The sequence below is a fragment of the Nuphar pumila genome, chromosome 13 (assembly GCF_984573655.1).
Source record: "Nuphar pumila chromosome 13, dmNupPumi1.hap1.1, whole genome shotgun sequence".
NCBI classification, from domain to species: domain Eukaryota; kingdom Viridiplantae; phylum Streptophyta; class Magnoliopsida; order Nymphaeales; family Nymphaeaceae; genus Nuphar; species Nuphar pumila.
The window spans coordinates 100,623,019-100,640,872 of NC_143261.1; the positions used below are offsets into that span (position 1 = coordinate 100,623,019).

General features: G+C 39.3%; 1 protein-coding gene across 1 annotated transcript in view; it reads left to right on the forward strand.

Annotated features, from left to right (window-relative positions):
* The window catches only part of LOC149819464 (protein TIC110, chloroplastic-like), a 33,146-nt gene extending 30,750 nt beyond the window's left edge, over positions 1 to 2,396 (forward strand). Inside the window, exon 21 of the mRNA XM_089985892.1 lies at positions 1,886 to 2,396. Coding sequence (XP_089842018.1) covers positions 1,886 to 2,119 — 234 coding nt within the window. The 3' untranslated portion in view covers positions 2,120 to 2,396. The remainder of the gene's footprint in view (positions 1 to 1,885) is intronic.
* The last annotated feature ends 15,458 nt before the right edge of the window (positions 2,397 to 17,854 follow it).

Consider the following 17,854-nt stretch of genomic DNA (forward strand, 5'->3'; position numbering starts at 1 on the left):
CTGTATGCTTGAAAGAAAATAACAGAGGTAGGGGGCTCCACCCCCTGCCGAAAAACTGCGATTGAGGTTGGGGGCAGCCCCCTACCAGAAAAATAAATTGAGGTAGGGGGAGAGCCCCCTATCAGAAAACAGATCGGGGGCGGAGTCAAAAATCTGCGACTGAGGTAGGGGGTGGAGCCCCCTGCCGGAAAATAAACTGAGGCAGGGGCCTCCGCCCCCTGTCGGAAAACACGAATGAGGCAGGGGGCTCCGCCCCCGGTAGAAAAATAAACTTAGGCAGGGGGTGGGGCCCCCTACCGAAAAACATATCCGATGCAGGGGGCAGCTCCCTGCCGGAAATCAAATCTGAGGCAGGGGAGCCCCCTGTCGGAAAACACGAACGAGGCAGGGAGCTTCGCCCCTTGCCGAAAAATAAACTGAGGTAGGGGGCGGAGCCCCCTACCGGAAAACAAATCCGACACATGGGGCATCCCCCTACTGGAAAACAGATCTAAGGCAGGGGAGCCCCCTGCCGAAAAATAAACTGAGGCAGGGGGCTTCGCCCCCTGTCGGAAAACACGAATGAGAACTGAGGCAGGGGGCAGAGCCCCCTACCGGAAAATAGATCTGATGCAGGGGGCAGCCCCCTGCCGGAAAACAAATCTGAGGCAGGGGGAGCCCCTTGCCGGAAAACACGAATGAGGCAGGGGGCTCCGTCCTCTGCTGAACGAAGAGGAAGAAGAACGAAAGAGGGAGGAGGGCATACCTGAGAGGTCCAGTGGCTGGGGTTGCCGGTGGTTGGCATCGCCTGCGGCTACGGTCGCTGGTGTCTGGGTCGCCGACGAGACTGAAGGGGACAAGGAGTGAGGGAAAGATCGGCGGGGAGGGGTCTGTCGTAAGCCCCTCCCCCTCCGTAGCCTCTTTAGGGTTCAACCCCGACCCCAATAAACATTTTGGATCCGGGTCGGGTCCGAATCTGGACCCGACCCGAATCCAAAATAAATTTTAAATATGGACAACAATAGGCTTGATCAAAGTTGACCGAGTCTATAAAGTGGATGGACTTGGCCCGGTGCGTTGACCGAGTCTGCCCCGTGTCCGCACCCGTGTCGGGGCGTGTCGACACGGGTGCATTGACATCCTAGCCGAGTCCGTGTGACATAGGTAAATACCCAGTATGGGTATTTTCATCTTTTCAATCTTGTAATAGGTTGTGCCCATTAGGGGCGCAACAGTCTTTTTCTATTTTATTATACAAACTGGGAAATTAGTTTGACTTGAAGGCATTAAGGGAATCCCTCCATAGGGTTGTTGGGATCTCCCAACAGCTCTATTTCTAGCCGTTTGGGAGTGTCCCATGGGCTCTATGCTCCTTTGTTGTGTGGGTATTCTCCCTTTTGTAATTCTAATGTTTTATCAAGCATTTTCTACAAAAATCCTACATTTTAAGTGTTCTTGGCCCTTGTGTGGCCTATGTTTATGTGCTTTTGTGTTGAACCATAAGTGGTCTTGGTGTTATTTGATACTATGTTCTTTTAAGCCTATAAGAGGCATTCTCTTGCATGCTATTTCTCATTTCATTACAGGCTTGAGTCAGACCTGGTACTCAAACGGCTTCTGTCGGTTGGCTCCTATGATTAGGATTTAAGATGCATCTGCGGGCAACCCATATTTGATTGCAGCATGGATCGGCTACTTATTCTAGTCTTGATACTCAAAAGCACTAGTTGGGTTGACTATGACAGGCATTCTCTATAGCAGATTAGCTATTCTCTAACTGTCATGACTTTATTTACTTGTAGAAAAATATTTACTTTGGTAAAAATATTTTGTTCATCATGATTGACAAGTGATGGCTATTCCGAAGTAATCTCAGGTGTTAACCACATTGCCCCCTTCCTTTCAGGTTGCATCACTTAATGACATGCTAGCATGTGACAAGGCTGTGCCTTCTGAACCTCTGCCATGGTCTGTGCCTGAGGAGCTTGCTGATCTTTTCTGCGTTTACCTGAACAGTGATGCACCTGCAGATGAAGTTTCACGTTTGCAGTATCTCCTGGGGATCAGTGATACAGCGGCTGTAGCTTTGCGAGAAACAGGGCTTCCATCCATGGTATCAGAGGAAGAGTTTGTATTCTGAAACCAAATTTGAAAATTTTATCGTGCCATCTTGGTGGTTAATAATTTTTGTATAGAACGACATAGCAAAGATTTTCGTGTTTGTCTACTTTGCAGGGATCTCAATTATGTGATAAGTCTGAGTTGAATCCAATTTTAGTGCTTGTCAATTATTTGTTCCTTTGCACACCAGAATTTATCTGCCCCCTCGGTTAACAAAAATGCCTCCCATGGTCTGTATTACACTATTCGAAAAGTGAAAAATAATGAGGAAAAGAGGACTCTCAGCTGTTTCTAGGTCTATCATGGTAATACCATTGCTTTCCAGGGGAATGTTAACGTTAACCGGCTTGGTCTGAATGTCTTACCAACACAGGTTCATATATATGTATAAACTTCTGCTACATCATAATGGTAATTGTCTGGATTCAGTAAAATTCGTGTAATTCAGGTTGGTTTGATTTATATTTATATTTGAACTGCTAGAGCAGAATGGTGATTGGCTGGGTTCAATAAAATTTGTCAGGTACGTTTCTTTATATAAAATTGAACTTCTGCTAGATTAGATTGGCAATTGACTGGATTCATTAAAAATTGTGTAAATCAGTAAGGACACATTCCACATGAACGGAGGAGAACTCGACAAAGATTGAGAGGAGAAAATGAAGATACAACGCTGTTTGTGTGACCATGAATGCCATCATGCTGCTATATATGGTTGCACCGCCCCATGAGAGGAGCGGATGCGAAAAGCTTAAGAGCAACCTACTCCAGGTGCATATGGACACTATTGTGCTTCCTATTGTCTGCTGTTTGTGTGACTCGATACTGTTATCTAGGTCGCTGTTATCACGAATCATGGATATTTGTAGACAAACTGTATTACTTGTACTGATACTCAAGGAGAAACAAAGAGCATACAACTTTGCTAACGTAGACCATCATCAGCCCAGATGGGGCCAGCTCATCTGATAGGGATGACTCGTGAATGTCACCAAGTCGACGAGATGTCATCAGTTTGAAACACACAGGTGTGTCCCTTGCGAGACCAAAGCTAGGTGTACTCCCTGGTGGGCAATGGGGTTCTGCGAATGAGTGAAGTGGGTTTCCTCAATTATCAAAGAAAAAAAAGCCATCACTGTGGTTGCAACGGTGCAAGTGATTGAATAACAGCAACCATGCCTTGAGAATTTTGAACGCCCTGGTACAGCTCAATGTGGTTCTTGGTGTCAAGCTTGCTGCAAGATGGAGTTTCTTTGATACCCTTAGCTAAAATAAGGGCATCTAATCTAGCTGAAAAAGGACGTATGGGGAGGTCGATATAAAATGAATTTTTAGTCAACTTGTAAGGGAGAACCTTTTGTTTACAGTTGTACGGAAAGGCAAGAGATGCTGATAGGCATCCTAAGGCATAAGTGTCAAATTCGAGAAAGGCCTGAATATGGAATGTACAAAAGTAAAGGGAGACAAACACTGCATTCATTCTGATACCAGCCGCGGAGGAAGCAGAGCAGGTCATGCTGAAAATGAGCGTCGGACATCGTGACCGTCTGTTTGCATTTTGGATGAATGCCACGTGGTTTTGTTGACTTTTGAGCTTTTTAAAATGCAAATCGGATGGCCACGATGTCAGCATGAGCGAAAACGCTCATTTTCAGCATGACCTGATCTGCTTCCAGTCGGGGAAGCCCATGGTCAAAGCACAAAACATGGTCATCATTAGCTTTATAGAAGAATCTATCCGGTCCACATGACCATAAGACCATGTATATAATGCCATCCAGGCCCCTTTTTCCTTAGGTTTGATTAGGCTCCTTTAAAAATCGTAGCTTTATGATTTTCTCTCACATCTAACACCGTAGTTGTGATTTATATGCTTTGTTTAGTAGAAACCGACTTTTGGATTGCCGGAACCTAACCTGTATAGAGGTCTTTTTTGGTTATCCAAAATAAATGGCCATGTATCAGTTTTTTTGGCTCAGAAAAAATATGTTTTTTCATTGAAAAAACATGATCCGAGAGTCGATTCCCACTAAATTGAGCATGCAAAACATATCTAGCAGTTCAGATCTATCATAAAACACTTAAAACCTATGGGCAGAAGGAAAAATGATGCTTAATATGCTTGGTTCTCTCTCTCTCTCTCTCTCTCTCTCTCTATATATATATATATATATATATATATATATAAAGAGAGTCAAACTATAAACATCAACATTACTAAAAGAGTCAACAAACATTGAAGAGAGAGAGAGAGTAATGTGTTCCTTCTACACCCTCAAAAATTATCATTTTTGACATTTTTCTCACATCTAACACCATAGGTTTTGTTTAGTGAGAACCGGTTTTTGGATAAGGTTTTTTGGTGATCTAAATACAATGGCTATGAAGGTATCAGTTTTTCCTAACTCATAAAACATGTTTTTTTCATGAAAAAACATAATTCAAAAGTCGATTTTCTCTACATCAAGCATGTTAAAACACATATAATGGTTCAGATCTCATATATATATATATATATATATATATATATATATATATAGAGAGAGAGAGAGAGAGCACTCCAAAAAAATCTGATGTAAAATCAGATTAATTTGTGCTTTAACAGTATTTAGCATGGTTCTTAACCGCCATTGAATCCAAAAAAAGCAAAATTTTGTTGACATGCAACGTAGAGCTGCACGTCTGATATCCAAGGAAAGGGGGGTCAATGAGAGGGTGTTGCATGTGCACCCCCGGAACACGCACTGTAGCTACAATGCATGTTCCAGAGTCCCGACTGAGCATTGTGTGGCGCTCAGTCGGGTGTAGGGGTGCCGTACCGAAGCAGGTTATATGTCCTCCCCCCCGAACAGGGCAGGTAGCTACATCTCATGTTCGGGGGTCCCAAAGAGCACCACGTATGTAAGCATGTGCATCTCGTATCCCCATGTTTGTCAGCATCACTTAGCGTTGGAGTTTGATGCGATTGCAATGACTTAAGTACCCTTTCCTCTATTGGTGCCAAAAAAAATGATGATTCTAGAAAAGGAGTGGTTGTAAAGACTTAAGTACCTCGAAGATGGTTATCTAAGACCCAGTCCTTGCACTGCAAGATTATCCGAGAAAGGAATCCCCCCTGGAGAAGGCTATGAAAATCAACCGTCTCACTCTCTCTCCCTTCTCTTTTTGCTTCTGTGCACATCCAGCAGACACTGACTGTAGCATCGTTCAACTTGATGAGTTGTAGAGCTTGATTCAGAGTTTTTGCCCTTACAGGAGGGGGGTCTGGGGGCTCCCCCCGGCGTGAGTAGCATCGTTCAACTTGATGAGTTGTGGATCATGATTCAGAGTTTTGTGGCCTTGTATACATTTTTTCTTTTCTTTCCCTCTTGTAACTATCGAAAAAGAGCAATAAAGTGTTTTGTTTAATCGTGGTGCTCATGTTTCCTTCGGTTGTTTCTTGCTCGAGGTTTTCGTAACACCCTTTCCCATGTTTTTTCTAGGGGGGGTCGCTTTGCGATTTTCGTAAATCGCTACTCGATTTGCCATTTTTTTCGCTGCGCAATTTTCATAAATGGATAATCGATTTAGCGATTTGTCATTTTTTTTCGCTACGTCATTTTCATAAATCGCTACTCGATATAGCGATTTACAAAAATCACATAGTGATTTGCCATTTATTTTTTGTTGCTACGTGATTTTCGTAAATCGCTACTCGATATAGCGATTTACAAAAATCACATAGCAATTTGCCATTTATTTATTTTTTTGCTACGCGATTTTCATAAATCGCTGCTCGATTTTGCGATTTGCCATTTTTTTGCTACGTGATTTTCGTAAATCGCTACTCGATATAGCGATTTATGAAAATCACATAGTGATTTGCCATTTTTTTTCTACGCGTTTTTTGTAAATCGCTATTCAATATAGCGATTTACGAAAATCACATAGCGATTTGCCATTTATTTATTTTTTTGCTACTCGATTTTCATAAATCGCTACTCGATTTTGCGATTTGCCATTTTTTTTTCGCAACGCTATTTTCATAAATCATGATGCCGAACACCGCCCCCTTGAGCATGATCTTCGTCGTGATCAGGCTGTAGTCGCCAGCCATCCTGATGGCAGTCTTGAGGTTCATGATGGAGAATCCGGAGGTTGTACTCAGTTGTAGGTGTACTGGAGGAAGATTTCGTTGTAGTTGTCCGTCGAAGGTGGAGGAGGAGCCGCCGTAGTCGGTTGCTCGCTGGATGAGAGCAGCATTCCGGCCACTGCTAGTAGAAAGAGGATGACGATCACCATCTGATTGCTGGCTCTTTGCCTCCCTTGATTTCTTCTCTAGAGAGAGAAAGGGTTTTACAGTGTTTTACGGAGAAGGAAGAAGAAGAAGATGACAACGAAAAGTTCAAACAGACATTTTTTATGGCTCAGGTTCGTTTCACCGGATCACCATCGGATCGCCGGTTAAGGTTCGTTTCGCTATGTAGACTTTGAAGAGTCAACATCATCCTTGACTTTCTGGATAGAAGACATGTTTGACCTTTTTTTGAACCGTTTGTTTTCCTTTTTTTTGAACGAAAGACATTTTTGTCATTTTCTCAAACCGTCGTTTTATGGCAAGAATAACAATAAAGGGTACTTAAGTCTTTGCAACCGCACTAAACTCTGATGCTATGTGATGTCAACATATACGAGAATACGAGCCCCATGTGCTTACATACGTGGCGCTCATTCGGACCCCCAAACACGGACGTGGGATTCAGTGAATCATAGAGGGAGAACATACACCACCCTCCTGTGTCGTACACCATCGTATATCCCACAGGCTGATGTATGGCGGGTATACGGCACCCTCGTACACCCGATTGAGCACCACGCGACGCTCAGTCGGGACCCCAGAACACGCATTATAGCTACAATGCATGTTCCAAGGGTGCACATATAACCTGACTGTGGGTTCAATGGTACCCTTTTGTGTATATGAAAACTAAAATATGTAAACTATAAACTATTTTGAACCAACAAGAGAGACCAGACGTCTCCTATATAACCACTTTTTCCTTTTCCTTCTTTTCCCTTTCCCCTCCTCCCACCACCTTGCACCCAGCCACCGCTGGCCGTTCAGAGTTCTTCTAGAATGGGCGAAATTCGAATAACCTCTCCGAGAACACCAACCTTCCTTCTTTCCCCTTTCCCCTTTCCCCTTTCCACCTTCACCACCACGCCACCACCGGCCTCCCCGCCGCCTTTCCTTCCCACTCGTCGTCCCTTCCCGGACCTCTACAATCACCACCCAAGGCAGATCCCCTCCTGCATCCACCCACAATCCCAGGCCCTTCCTCTGCATCCGAAGCAGGTTATATGTCCCCCCCCCCCCCCCAACCCCCTCGAACAGGAATCTCATGCTCGGGGGTCCCAAAAAGCACCACGTATTTAAGCTTGTGCGTCTCGTATCGCCATGTTTGTCAGCATTAATTAGCATTGGAGTTTGATGCGATTGTAAAGACTTAAGTACCCTCTCCTCCATGGATTCTAGAAAAGGAGTGATTGTAAAGACTTAAGTGCCCCGAAGATGATTATTTAAGACTCAGTCTCTGCACTGTAGGATTATCCGAGAAAGAAATCTCTCCTGGAGGAGGCCATGAACATCAACCCTCTCACTCTCTCTCTCCCTTCTCTTTCTGCTTCTGTGCACAACCAGCAGAAGATCCTACATTGCTCCATCAAGCAACGACTGACTGTAAACACCCCAAATTTTTACCCTCGTCCAGTGTTCATGCATTTCATGTGTTGTTGTATATCACTGCATGCATTCGGCATATCATTTCATCACATTGCATAGCATTGCATGTCATCACATCTCATTATCGAGATCCAGCACTCTTGTTTTCAAAACATTTAATCCAGATTCTATTTTAAAGCTTTTCTTTCAGAATCAATTTTTAAAACCTGGGTTTTTATTCAATGTTCTATCATTTTCCAACCCCAGGACTTTATATTTCGAAATATTTTCTTAGAAAACAATCTGGATTCATTTTAAATTCAAATTTCAATTGATTTCAATTTTCAGATGAGAACCATTTAAGTGGTATCGCTTCTGAATTCCTTTATTTATCAAATTTCTCAAAATTCTAGAGTTTCAGTCCGATCAGGACTCTGTCCCAGAGTCCTAATCCAGTCGGGAGTCTGTTTTGAAGTTCTGTTTTACTTCCATTTTCAATCTCTTCCATTCGTTTTCAAAATTTAGGTCATTTTATAGAGTCTTGTTAATTCAGGACTCTAGTTCATAGTTTCGGTCGAGTTAGGAGTCTAACCCTGACTGTATTTTTTTGACTTGTTTTACCAATTTCTGATAAATTCTTTCAAAAACTCTTTTATTCAGCTTTTAAAATCCGAAATCTCAGAGTCCTAAGAGTTCAGGACTCTAACCCGGAGTTCCAATTCGCTTGAGACTCTATTTTCAAAAATCTTGAAATTCAATTATTGATTTTAATCCCTTTTCAAAGTTGTTTTCAGTGTTTATTTCAAAGTTTTCAAAAATTGATGTGGGCCCACTCAGTTGGCACCATATCCGGAGGAGTTCTGACCCAGTTAGGACCCTATGCCATTTCAAAAATTTTAATTTCAAAGTTTACTTTTGAAAATCTTTTGAAAACTCTCTCAATTTCAAGTTTTAAAATCATTTTTTTTTGAAAAAACTCAAGTAGGGCCCACTCGGGGTGGTGTCATATTCGAGTAAGTCAGGGCTAGACGAGTGTTAGTCAGTGCCTTGGTTAGTGTTAGAGGTTTAGAAGAGTCAAAAGCTATTTTAAAAACTCATTTTGAAGTTTGGATTTTAAAACTAGTGTTTTTAAAGGTTTTTAAAGGTTTTTAAAGGTTTTTAAAGAACTTTAAAAAACCAAATGTGGAAAATGTCAAATGGCATCACATTTGAGGATTTTCTAGGATAGGTTAGGGGTTAATTAGGCATTATTTAGGATAATTTAGACTAGGGGTAGATAGGTAACTCCACCCCAAAATTGCCCCCCTTAGAAGAGTCCAAAAATTTCAAAATTGTCAATTTTCAAAACCTAAAAAAATTCTATAAATAGAGACCCATAGGGGGTCGATTTCCCCATCTCTCTCCTATTGGTTTCTTGGAGCTTCTCTCTCCTCTCCAGCCCTCCCTCCATTGCAGCAACCTCAAGGTAATATTTCCTTTAATTTTTAGCTTTTATTTAAGGTTTTTAATAGTTTTAAATCAATCTTAGCCATTAATATCATCTATTCAATGGATTAAACCATGGATTCAAGCCCAAGAACCTCAAGAGAGGTTCAAGAAAGTGATCTAACTCTGTTTTATGGTGTTTGCAGGGATTCTAATCCATTAGAATCAATTTTAGTATTGGTTTTTACATTATTAACCAATAAAACATGTGATTTACCCTTTTAATGGGTTAAATCCATGCTTTTAAAGGTAACATCAAATTTCAGCCAATGATTCCCTAAGTTTTATTTATTTATGTGTTTATTCATGTTTATTATATGTTTTACAACATAGAAATAATTTTTATTTTACTGTTTTAGTATTTCTTTTATTGTTTTTATTAGTTAATGCATGTTTTATTAGATTTTATTAGATTTATGTGTGTTCTTAGTTTAGAACATAAAAGAGCATGTTGTTTCGGATTAAAATATTCACTATTAATTTCTGATTTTTTTATATGTGATACATGCATGGGTAATTGAACTACTGTAAAAAAATCAGAGGTTTTGAAATTCGGGAACTTTGTCAGAAAAATCAGACATCAAATCGGGTTTTTAAAACTTTAAAATCGTTGTTAAAATTAGAAGGGTAACTTGCACTTGTGTGGGTTTTCTTATCCGATGTCCGATTCAAGATCTGTAAAGTGCCATGGATTCATATTGATGAGATCTATTTACTGTAAAATTTTGTAAATTTTGGATATCTGTTTAGTATTTTTCCTTTGTCAGATAATCTGATTTTAAATTTAAAACTCGTTAGAGTTTACCAAAACCCTAATCAGATTTGTGTTATGCATAGATCCTAAATCACAGATCCGATTCATGATTTGTAAAAAGTGAGTATTATTATTTTTCTGTTCACTATTCACTGATAAAATTTCAGGAATTTTTGAGTAGGCTTGATATTTATTTCTGTATTTTCAATCCTAAGTAATTGTTTTAACTCCTGTTAGATGTGTTAGATTTTAGTTCATATTGCCGGAAGAGTTTCTCTCTAACCGAAGATGCTTTTTCCAATCTGTAAATTGGGAAATCTTTGTTTTTTTTCTTAGTTTATCTTTGTAAAAATTCAAAAGTTTTCATGGAGGATTGACCCCTGATTCGGGTCTAACTCTGAAACTGGTTTGTGGCCTAGGTTAAAAATAGCTTATTTTAGGGTTTTAATGCAATTTTCGAATTAAAATAACGTCAAAAAATTAATTTTATGATTTCAATATGATTTCAAAGACATAACAAGTGCAGGTACTAATTTGTATGAAATTTGGAATCCGTATGATGCCTAAATTGATCAAATTGCAAAACAGGGCCCCGCAGGATCCTGAAACACTGCCAAAATCACATTTTTTGTGATATTTCTTGATTTTTGTGCATAAGTATGTGTTTTTAGGGTTTGTTCATGTTTATAATCATATTAGGATGTTTCATGTTTGATTTTATGTTTATTTCAATCACAAATCTCAAGTTTTTACCAAAATCTATTTCAGAAAACCCTGATTTCAAGGCCATAGTCTTGCTATCGGGGGCATTTTGGTCATTTGACCTAAATTTCGAAATTCTAAACCCTAGTTTTCATATTTTTAATCATGTAACATCATATTTGGTTTAATTTATCTTCATTTTAATTTTGAAACTTGCATTTTACAAAATATCTTTCTGAAAACCTTGATTTCAAGGTCATAGTCTTGCTATGAGGGATATTTTGGTCATTTTGACCCTAATTTCGAAATTTCAAACATCATTTTTATATTTCTTCTATTTTATTTCATATTTTATTAAGTTTATATCAAGGAATCGTGGAAAATGGCTTATGTCTAGCAAAATCCAATAATTTCTAGATATTACTGGATAAATCTAGAAAAGCCAACATATTTTCACTAACCAGTTTTTCTAGTTTTGCAGGAACATTGAAGACTTTACTTTCTTTTAAATTTCTGTATTTAAATTTGATTAGTGATGTAAATTGTAATTGATTTTGGAATAAGAATTTCAATTCCTGCATAGATTAGGATTTGCATTGCATATAGTTTTAAGCTTTGATATATAACTGCTATGTATGCCAATTCATGCATATTTTTACCAATTCACTATGGTTTACACGAATGACACGTGCAATAGCTCTTATAGAGTTGACAAACTTGGTGGAATTTGTATTTATGGCCATAGTCAGAATACGAATGATACCTAGATTTGTAATCTTCGTATTAGCCACATTCAACCTACACTCTTAGGCTAACTTCAAAAATGCACTGCATTTCTCAAAAATACAAAAAGGATTTTCTCAAATCCTCAAAATCAAGTCTTTCAAATTCATATTCATTCATTTCATTCATTTGCAAATTCCAATTTCAATTCAGAAAAATCAATTTTCTCAAAATTTTTCTAAGTCTTATTCAAAAATCGATTTTCTCAAAACATTGATTTTCCCATGATATTTCAAGTATTTCCCAAGTTCCAAATTTGATTTTTTAAGTTATATTTCCAATTTCAAAGTTTGAATTCAAAGAAATCAAGTTTTCCAAAGTTATTTCACATTTCTCAAAATCGATTTTCACAAAAACCTCTAGATTCTGCAGAAATAGATTTTCATTTTCTCAGATATAGTATCTCAACCATGGTTCACGATTTTCCAAGTGTTATATTTTCCAAAAATCTCCAAATATTTTCCAATCTTTGAAGCAAATATCATGTTTTCAAATATGCATTTTTAGAAATTTATAGCACATGCCTGATTCTTTGTGCATTTAGGAAATAGAACTTGATTTAGACAAGTTCATCAAAGTTAAGCATACATTTGATCATTGGTTCAATTACCCCTGGTAAAGGCGCCAAGAACGGTTGAACCTCGTACCGACAGGCGAGTCTCATTCTTCGGAATTTTCTCACATTTTAAAATGGAGGTGAGTTATTTTCAAAATCTTTTTCAAAGGTCAGTTTGACTCGCAAAAGTAAAAATTTTGCGATGATAACACTGACCTGCACATTGACTATTGTGGAGCCTGATTAAGAGTTTTACTCTTACAAGAGGAGGGTTTGGGGGCTCATCCCAGCGTGGGTAGCATCATTCAACTAAATGAGTTATGGATCCTGATTCAGAGTTTTTACCCTTACAGGAGAGGGGTTTGGGGGCTCCTCCCAGCATGGGTAGCATCATTCAACTTGAAGAGTTATGGAGTCTGATTCAGAGTTTTTACCCTTATAGAAGGGGGGTCTGAGGGTTCCTCCCAGCGTGGGTAGCATTATTCAACTTGATTCATTGTGAGGCTTGATTCAGAGTTTTTGCCCTTACAGGAGGGGGGTTTGGGGGTTCCTCCCAGCGTGGATAGCATCGTTCAACTTGATTCGTTGTGGAGCCTGATTAAGAGTTTTTGCCCTTACAGAAAGGGGGTTTGGGGGCTCCTCCCAGCGTGGGTAGCATCGTTCAACTTGATTCGTTGTGGAACCTGATTTAGAGTTTTTGCTCTTGCAGGAGGGGGGTCCGGGGGCTCCCCCCCCCCGACGCGGGTCCTATGTTGTGCAACTCAAATAACACAGAATAATAGGGGTCTGGTTTTTTGTTAAAATGGGGAATGAAATGACAATAGAAATCGCTGAAAATTTAAGGAATAAACTAGACTCAATAACGAAGACACCACTTTTTACATATTTGGAATATGACCTCCGGTTAGGGAGATATGACCCTCACAAGTTGGTCCTAATTCGGGTAGCGATTTACAACGATTTGCTTACTGAATAACACTACAAATCGCTATAGTGATTTGTGGAAGACACTACAAATTACTATAGTAAGATCCAACAACACTATAAATCATTGTGGGGCTCGTTGAAGACCCCAAAATACTATAAATCGCTATAATGATTTGCGCAAGACACTACAAATCGTCGTTGAAAGGCCGGATAACACTATAAATCGTTGTGGGGCTCGTTGGAGACCCAAAAATACTACAAATTGTTGTAGGAAAGCTCAAAAATACTACAAATCATGGTTGAAAGATCGGATAACACTATATATCGTTGTGGGGCTCGTAGGAAACCCGAAAACACTATAAATCACTGTAGAAAGGCCCGACAATACTACAAATTGTTGTTGGAAGACCAGACAACACTATAAATCACTGTGGGGCTCGTTGGAGACCCGACAACACTAAAAACCCATGCTTCATATATTCCTCCAAGAAAGGACCATACTCGAGCTTCATTTCACAAGGCCTTTCCCAAAATGTCCCATCAAGGTACTCATGTATTCCTTTCCTCATTTCCAAATTCATTTTTGATATATCTTCGTCCCATTCAGGTTAAGGGCTAAACCTGAATCATTCCAAAAAGAGTATCTTGTCTCACCCACGAGACCTGGTCAAAATTCTCATTTCCCACCATTTCAGAATTTTCATCTAAAGTCCCATCACGATTTCCTCATTTTTTACTCAATCATATCATCTTCGAGGATTTTGTCTTCCCAAAACCATTCAGGATAAGGTTCTAAGCCTGAAAAACCATATTTTCAAAATAATTCTTCCACACCCAGTTCAGACCTGCTGACTGGGGCATTTTCAAAATTTGGAGTGTTGTCTTTGCCACTAAGCTCGGATCTCAACCGGCTTAGTAGCAAAGAGGGGCATCTATGAACACCCCAAATTTTTCAAAGTTTTGTAAAAATGACCCTTTTGCCCCTGATTCCATTTTCTGAGAAAATCAAAACAATTTCAAAGCTAAATTTCAGACATTCTTCAGATTTTCTGAATTAAATTCCATATTAATGTATTCAAAATCAATTCCGGATCTGAATCCAGCATTTCAAATCCAAATTTCCTCAAAACCCGGATCCAAACTCATTTCTGAAGAAATTTTCTCAAAATAGCTTTAAAACTCTCAGAAAATTCTCTTTTGTAAATATTTTACAAAAACACAAAAAAATTAGTTTTAAATCTTTGATTTCTCATAAAATTTTAGAATTTTATTCTAAAAATACAAAAAAAAATTGAAAAATAACACAAAAACCAAAAAATTGGAACAATTTTAAGAAAAACGAATGAGTTTAACCTCTTAAAAAATCAATTTTTTGCTAAAAGCCTCGGAAGCCCCCTCTTTATAAAATCTTGAAAAACAAAGGGGCTCCTCGGTAAACTTTTTCTTTTTAGGGTTTTGTAAAATCCTTCGTAAGAAAGGAAAAGGGGAAAAAACCCCTCCTGCACGCACCTGACCTTCTTCTCACCGAAACCCTACATCCTCCAAACCCTCTCTCACCATGGCGCACCCTCTCTCCGTCGCCGCCCATCTCCAACGGCCACAAACCCTAACAAACTTCTCGAATCTCCTTCTCTCTCTTTAAAAGAGGGCACGGAGGAGAAGCTTAGACCATCGCTCTTCACCCCCGCATGACTTCTTCTTCTTCTTCCTCTCAATTTTTCCTCATTCTCTCAATCTCTTCTCTCTGGTATCCGTCTCTCACCCCGGCACCCTCTTTCTCTCTGCACCCGTTTTCCACTCTACCACTCTTTCATGCTTCTTCCTCCTCTTCTTCTTCTCCTTATTTCCTAAGTTTCAGTTCATTTTATCGAAGAAGGTCGACCACGAATCACATGCGTTTACAGGTAAGTAACTCCTGTCCCTTTGATTTTTTTTTCTCTCTAGAAACCCCTTTTTCCTTCTCATAACATCATCTTGTTTTTCATTCGATCTTCATTTTTTTACTTTTCTTTTTCTTTCTTTCGTAAAGCAACGAGGTGAAATCAATTTGCCTATAACAAATCGACCCACCCCCATGCAACATCGATGGAATGTGTAGATTCCTACAAATTTTGAGTTCGTTATCTCCTCTTATTCAATATTTTACAATGCATTATTGTTTTGTTTAATTGATTTCTATCATTTACATCCCTATCTGTAGATACCTCATTTCTGATCTTTCTCTGATTTTTTACGTGGGTTCCTATTGCTTTTGTACCGCCTTTCTAACCAGGATTATCCAAGATATTTCAATATCGTGTTTCCCTCCCTTTTTTTTATTTCTTGATTTCCCATTTTCTGATTTTAAGTTGATTTCTTGCTTTGACGATGTGTGATCAGATTTCTTTCTCTCATGACAATTCTGCCCAGATTGTATAATGGGAATGGTTCTTATAATAATAACCGGTCTGATCGAATCGAGCTCATTTAGCAGGAACTGTTAAACTTTTTTTTTTCATTAACCTGCCCATTAGATTTCATGAAACTTTGAGTTGCCTCAATGCAAAACCTCTGCGTCATGTGTTATTTATCTGCCAAAAACCCATTGCGTGCTTGTGTTGATCTGGATCTATCATATAATCGTTGTTGATGTAATATCTTCATGTTGGCATCTGAATCGCAAAAGGGTATTTTATTGAGCCATGAAAAACCGAATATGTGCTTAGCTATGGAAGATTAATCGGATTTGCGGGAGTCGCTCATCTCGTTTGCGAAATGTTTGTCGATTCTTTAGTCAATGACTCTGTGTTTTGAGTCATCGTGAAAAGTTGATTTACCATTGCTCTGAAAGCAGAATTGGATTTACCTTGAAAATGGCCCTTGCTCTGTCATAAATCCATAATCTGCATTTTTGAAGGATCCATGCCTTCAGATTATCAGCAACACCCCTTTCTCGTTTTATAAATATTCAATTCATCATTTCTTTTGTTTTCATTTATTAGTTTATATAACATTATGTCTTCATTGCCTGATAGAAATGTCAGTCGTTAAGATTTTGATCTCAGGTAGGGGCTGATCTCATGATGAGATCCAGTTACGGTGAGTAAATTGACATGATAATTCCTAATATTTGATGTAATATCCTCACATCTGTGTATACAAGATTGCATGAACTTGATAAATCCATCATCGATCAAGTGTTAATCATATATTCACAAGCCTGAGAGTCTTTGCTTATTTGATGCTATCTCACAAGGCTGGATTTGTATTCTTTGTTTGGTGGTTTTATTGTTTTACATTGTCTACAATATGAGATGGCCTGTAAAATCGGATCTTCTGAGGTTTTACTCATGAATCAAGAATGATGCTTCCTGACCTTTCCTGGGTGATGGTGCCGAATCTAGATAAGTATGTGATGGAAAATATTCTGAATCCCCTTGTGGAGACATATTTGTTGCAGCACAAGTGTCTAGTTCAAGAAATTCGTATACCTTTGGGCTCGATGGTGGACAATGTGGCCGCCCTGGCTTATGATGGCAAATGACCCCTGTTGCTGAAACAAAGAGTAGATCTGCCAGCAATTCCAGCAGCATTCCAGAGATGCATGTAATAAGACCCCGATCTCATACAAACAAGAGTTATGCTAGGCAGGATGGTGCGTTTTAAGGATCGATGGGTCTTGCATAGTTCATTGGGTATTGATAGCCGAGCTGGATCCTGTATCCTCCAGCGAAATCTGATGATCTTTTCCTTTGTAATCGGCAAAATGACATTTTGGAGAAATGGTTGAGCTATTTATGTGTTTAGATTGCTCCCCAACACCTGCAGACGCCTACACAGGCATAGTTGCATGTCCACATTTACATCTGCGTACAGGACATCAAAATCATATTTTCTATTAGAAAATTCACTGATGGTATCGGACATGGATGAATGCATCACTCGAGGACTCAGCTGCCACCTCCCCACATCTTCCCTGCAAGAAGACAGTGGCTGCGGCCACAGATGCTCTTAAAGCTTCATCATCGCCAGTCAAACTGCAGACATCCTTTGAATTGATGGTTCATACAAGAATTTTGTTGTCACTGATTTTCATTGCTTATTATATTAATGTATGATGTGCTGCCACAGGTGATAGTGATCTGATTGATGTAATACACAGCTGACACACCCAAAGATGAAATTCTAGAAGGGGAAGAGATACGAAAAGGCCCTATGGCACTGAACATCTCTAGGAACCATCTTGGTGACCCCTGTTCAAGGTCTCTGGGAAGCTTGGGCCAAACCGAATCATCGGATCTCTCATATAGCAGCTCTCTGAAAATATAAAGGATCTGTACCAGATCGAGTACCACACCAGGACTTGGCAACTCAAGTTACAGTTTGAATCACCAAAGAGTTCGATGGGTACTCAAAACCCTTATAGGTGTCTTGACCCCAGTTGACCCAGCTGGAATGAAGTTCAACTGGCTTTGATAAACTCTGATCTTCTTTCAAAATGAAGATGACTTCTATGTTCGTTACTATACATTACAACCTTTAACAACTTTGTTTCCATACAGGGCGAGGATCCTTATCCATGGCCAACAGAGATAGGGGTCTGAAACTTTTGGATGGCGGAAACTGATTCAACTGCTGACAGTCCACCAGAATTGCCACTTCATTCACATCTTTCTATAAGGTTAGTAGAGTTTGTTATAAGACTGTGGTTCATCGGTTTATATGTCAGTCTTCTGATATGACGTGAAGTAGTTGATATGCTAATTCAAGAAAAATCAGTATCTGATTCGCTGCAAAATGTACAGTTTTGATGCAATACATGGCATGATATCATGGCATATGCATTCTCAGGCAGATTTTTATTAGC